Raw genomic sequence first — 5,032 nt, forward strand, 5'->3', positions numbered from 1 at the left:
CACCCTGTTTTGTTTTGGGTTTTTTTGTTTGTTTTTTTGTTTTTATCAATGGTCTCTCAATCCTACTAAAAAGTTATGAACAACAGATACTGAAGGTTTGATCCTGATCAAAACCAAAACTGGATTACAGTACATGATCTATCCAATTTTAGAATCCTTTTTTTATTTATTTTGAACAACCCATTTTAAGGATTTGATCTAATCCCATAGCCAAAATCTGATCAGATTAGTTTTTAATAAGTGGGTCCAGTGTTGGACCAGAAAAGTCCTTAATATAATGTATCTATACATCTAATCCAATATATATGTATCTAACACCTCTTGTGTGACACATCTGTTGACCAAGAAAGCATGAATATTAAAGAAACGTCTTTATTGAATTCTCAGTGTTGAAAAACCTTAAAAATAAACTGTATATCACTTGAAACATTTTACGCAGGTTTACAATCAGAATAGGAACACATGCTCACAAATTGAAATCATATAAAAACATAACATCTTGGATATTTCTAGTCTAGACATAAGAAAAATCAGTACAAAAACTTAAACTTGTAAACATTGTTAAACAATACAATAATCTGTAAGCTTTGCAGGAACAGTACATTTAAACGTGCAGCTGTTTATCTCTCGGCTTTAACTAATGGTCCATTACAACAAGGAGTTAATTTAAGCACCTTTGTGATTCAGTTTCAAGATACTGCTTTATTAGTGCAGTTTTAGCTGCCATTTTTGTTTTTATTTTGTACTGTAACCATCTGTATTTCAGTGCAGATTCAAAACCTTTGTGTCTTACAATGCAAATAATAAGGTAGGGTTTTAGTGGACCCCCAGTACACCTGCAAAGTATTTCCCCTTTTTCATTCATTTTTTAAAATCTATCGTCCATATAAACTGAACTAATTCAAAGTGAAGGTGTCCCCTCGTTCCAGCTCAGGCTTCAGATCTAAACTCTGTTGTGTCGGCTCCACCTGGGAGGTGCAGTTTCTGAGTTCGCCTCTCAGCTCTGACAGCTGCTGAGCATGGCTGGACAGAGTCCCGTTGACTTGCGTGAGAAGCCCGTTCGATTGTCTCTCCAACTCCTCCCTGATTCTCTCCAGGTCATCTGCCAAGGAATTCAGGCCCTTACACTGGTCCTCCACACTGGCAACACGTCCTCCGACCTCAGTTACCTCTTTCTGGACCCCCATAGCTGTGCTCCGGCAGCCCCGGACCTCCTCAGCTAGCCGCCTCTTCATCTCCTGCAGCTCACCTTTAACACGGGTCAGTCTGCGCTCACCTGCCCCAAGCATGGACGCCTGATGTCCAACCAGCTGCACCACACCCTTTATCTGCTGGGCCAGACGAGCCTCTCTCCCATGCCAGGAGCTGTTGGCTTGATCCACCTGGTGGACCACCGTCCCCAGGGAATCCTGGAGGTTTTTGAGGGTGTGGTTGACTGTGCGCATGTTAAACTTGAGGATTGTGAGCTCTCCCTGGATGGGGTACTCTCCTTCTGCTTGTTTCTGCTGGTCCCTGAGGGTCAGACGCCTCAAGATGTTCTGTAGTGTGACGTTGAGGCTATTCAAACGGCCACCCTGGATGTCCAGTGCCTCTTTCACATTCTGTTCCTCTGCCAGCTCAGTGCTTGGAGCAGCAGAGTCTCCCTGGATGGCAGATGGCTTTTGGGGTGAGGAACAAGAAGAGGAGCAGAGAGTCTCAAGGCTGCTCAGGTGCTTCTGCACTCTGTCCACATCCACCTCAAGTCTCCCTCGAAGGGACTCGAGCTCTGTCTCCAGAGTGGGAACAGCATGACCCTCCAGCAGTGCGGGTGCAGTGGCATTACCCAGCTCCTCCAACGCCGTCAGTAAACGGCCTTCCAGAGCCCTTAGCTTACTCTCCATTCTGGCCTCCACGCCCTGTCCTGTCTCAGCTCTGCCATGGATACCACTGTGCCTTCCAGGTTCATCGCTTTGAATCTGCCCAGTCAGATTGAGCTTGGTCTCTACATACCCCAGTCGTCCCTCCAGTATTCCCTCTATGTGGTCCTTGTGTCCTCCCAGCTCCACTCTCAGGTGGCCCTGGGACTGGTTGAGGCCTGCCACTGATGTTTCCAGCATCTGCACCCTTTCAGTCAGTCCACTAACTGTATCAGAGCAGTTCCCCGTAGCCTTTAAACCATGTATCTGCACCTGGAGGTTTCTCAACTCTGTTCTCAAGTTTGTGTTGCTTTCCTCCAGAGCGTCCTCCATCTGCTCCTGCCTCACACTTTGCTCCCTCTGGCACTGACGACGCAAATCCCCAGCTTTCTCCTTGCACCGGTCCTCTGCACTCTCTACACGCTTCTCAAATCCACCAAGAATTTCTGTCCTGGCTCCACTCAGCTTGGCATCCATCAACTTCTCCATAGCTTTCTGGGCATTTCCCCCAAGATTGCCAGTGGAGTCCGATACCACTCCCGCTGTGTTTGACATCTTCTTTAGTGCCCCATCATGTCCCATCACCGTTGTTTTGAGTTCCTGCAGCTCTGCTGTCTTGGCTTGCAGCTCTGTCCTGAGCTCCTCTATTCTTCCATTCAGTTCTGTAAGGCCTGGAAAAACATGTCTGCCATCTAGACCCTCTGTCGCAGGGTCTCCCCCAGGAATCTCTACAAACCCTACAGTGGATAGAGCAGAGGCTACAGCTGGAGCAGGAACAGGACCAGGGGCAGCAGAGAGCAGAGCTGACAGCATTCTGTTGGCATCCTCTCTCAGTGAAGCTCGTAGACTATCTTCCAGTCCATTTACAGTTCCCCTCAGGGTCTCAAGTCCCTGGTTTAGACGTTGCACATCCTCCTCCATTCGATATATTCGCTCCTCTGTCTCACTGTCTCGAGCAGGGCCTAAAGAGAGAAGGAAAAGCTGTAAACATTCGAATAAACATAATGCACTTTCTACTTTAAAATCTGGATCAATATGATATGATAAAAAAACAATAGTCTTATTTGGTGGGGGGAAAAAGTGAACACACTACATAGCCACACCCAGTTAGAATTAGTATGTAATTTGGAACTCGTACACACCTGTGGTCTCACCCTCAGGCTGTTCACCACCAGAGGGAGGAAGTGGGATTTCCTCTGGTATGTGTTCCTCAGGTCCTTGGCTATGGTCATGCTCATGTTCATGCTCATGTTCTTGGTCATGCTCTGTGTGATGAGGTTCCTGGTGCTCTGGCATTTGCTCTGGCTCAGACGGAAAAGGCTCAAAGGAGGTGTCTGGGTAGGAGGAGGTCCTTGGAGGCCCAAAGTGGCGCATTGGGTAAGAGTTAAAACTGCCGGTGGGAGGTCCTTTGGGTTGACTCCACGGGTTGGCCTTCACAACAGTGTTCATAGGTGGGCCCTTGAACATGGGACCCTTGAACATGGGACCTTTGTACTGTGGCCCCTTAAACTGTGGGCCTTTCATGGGCGGACCCTTGAATGGCGGCATCATTTTGATGGGGTGTTGGTAGACCGGATGTCCCTCCATGCAGCCATAACCAGAGTACCCAGGACAGCAACGCCACTCCAGCTCTGTGACGGTTTTATGCGCCACCTTGTACAATGGCTTGTACATCAGACGATACCTTAGGGAAACAACAAGCCATCAGTCAGAAACATGCTCTTGACTTTAATATTTTGTACCCTAAAGTGATGTAAATCCCATTTTTTAAAAATGTCAACACAGCATGATGAGAGCTGTTGTTTACTTACTGGAGAGTTGGACATTTTTGACCCCAGGAACACTTGTTGTACTCTGCTTTTACATATGGAGCTGCCCCATCCTGCACCGTGAAGGACACTGTCTTTTCAACCACATAGGCACAGTGGTTTCTTTAAAGAGGAGATAAATGAGACAGAATTGAAGTGTGTTTTAGTTTGCTTCAAAATACAAAATGTTGCCACTCAAAGTTAAATATACATTAAGATGTTAAGTGATGTAGTCTTGACTCCTGACAGCATGAGACAGATAGAGAGAGGACTTACTTGTGTCTGCTGGTGGGTTTCCCTTGGTCGTGGTGTTGCATGAGCCCAGCTTTATACTGGTTGAACTGAAATGGTCTGTAGAACTTAGTTTCAACCAGTGACAAAAATAGAGTCATGAACACAAAAGGACTCACATCCATCACAAAATGCATCCTTAAATATCCAATGTCAAAAGCTGAGTGTAAAGAGTCTTCAAACTGAGGTAAAGGTGATCTCACAGAAGAAAGAAAAGCATTTGTCCGTCACGGTCAAGTAATACCCTAAATATTCCACTCCGTTCTCTTGATATGGAAATTACTGAATTTCCTGGTGTCTGACAAAACAAGATATCTCAAAACACAGAAACTCAGAGAAACGACTATAAAATTGCCGTCAGAAAAAAAAGACTTGAGTCTCCGCAGTACAACCTTTTTGGCTGTGCTATAAAGCAGAATGCCACCCTGTGAATGTTGACCCTGACGCAGGCTGTGGGTGTGGTGGACTCTGTTAGAGTGACAACAGTCCACTGTGAGTTTGGCGGACTACAGACGCCACTAATAGGGCCCCACTGGCACAATCTGCATATCTCCTCCCACTCAACCTCCTCAAAGTAACACCAGAGTGACACTGGAGGAGGGAAGAGAGCCCTCACCTTCACCGTTAGTGTTATCCCCGTGGTATTCTGTAGTTCTCAGCCTTATAGAAAATCCAGTTTTTTATTACACATCTAGTTTGAAGGCTGCCTTCTACCAATCAGAGACTGAAGTCCCATGAGCTATTTTCCCATGGTGACATCACGGCAAACCAGAGGGGAAATAGCACATCACATCCAGAGTGTACAGCACCAGGCCTTGTCCCAAAATAGACACTTTTAAGAAAACATTTTAGTGGAAATAAATAACTTTAACTGATTCAATGAGTCATTTGCAGTTCCACTGTACCAGCCGTGTGTACTTAGACTTGCAAGTCTGTCTTTGACACAAGCATATGCCACTGGCAGGATAATGTTAAGGGACAACTTAGGGACAACTTAGGAATCATGTATTTCTTCTTTCGAATATGAAGAAGAGTTAC

General features: G+C 45.9%; 1 protein-coding gene across 1 annotated transcript; it reads right to left on the reverse strand.

Moving 5' to 3' along the window:
• Window positions 1–362: 362 nt before the first annotated feature.
• On the reverse strand, window positions 363–4,482 carry LOC126403529 (EMILIN-3-like). Its single transcript, XM_050066256.1, has 4 exons — window positions 3,980–4,482; window positions 3,707–3,826; window positions 3,038–3,579; window positions 363–2,857 (listed from the first exon to the last, which is right to left on the reverse strand). Exons 1-4 carry the CDS (start codon window positions 4,129–4,131, stop codon window positions 897–899), a joined length of 2,775 nt encoding a protein of 924 aa, XP_049922213.1. The 5' UTR covers window positions 4,132–4,482; the 3' UTR covers window positions 363–896.
• Window positions 4,483–5,032: the final 550 nt, after the last annotated feature.

This window comes from Epinephelus moara, chromosome 16, assembly GCF_006386435.1.
Source record: "Epinephelus moara isolate mb chromosome 16, YSFRI_EMoa_1.0, whole genome shotgun sequence".
In the NCBI taxonomy this organism is placed as follows: Eukaryota; Metazoa; Chordata; class Actinopteri; order Perciformes; family Serranidae; genus Epinephelus; species Epinephelus moara.

What these genes read in the sequence shown, in the direction of transcription:
- LOC126403529 (XM_050066256.1), bottom strand. Translation starts at nt 4,131, where the DNA reads ATGCATTTTGTGATGGATGTGAGTCCTTTTGTGTTCATGACTCTATTT. An exon ending in AAACCCACCAGCAGACACAA is followed by an intron (nt 3,827 to 3,979) that starts GTAAGTCCTCTC and finishes TCCTCTTTAAAG; the next exon opens with AAACCACTGTGCCTATGTGG. An exon ending in GCCTGAGGGTGAGACCACAG is followed by an intron (nt 2,858 to 3,037) that starts GTGTGTACGAGT and finishes TTCTCTCTTTAG; the next exon opens with GCCCTGCTCGAGACAGTGAG.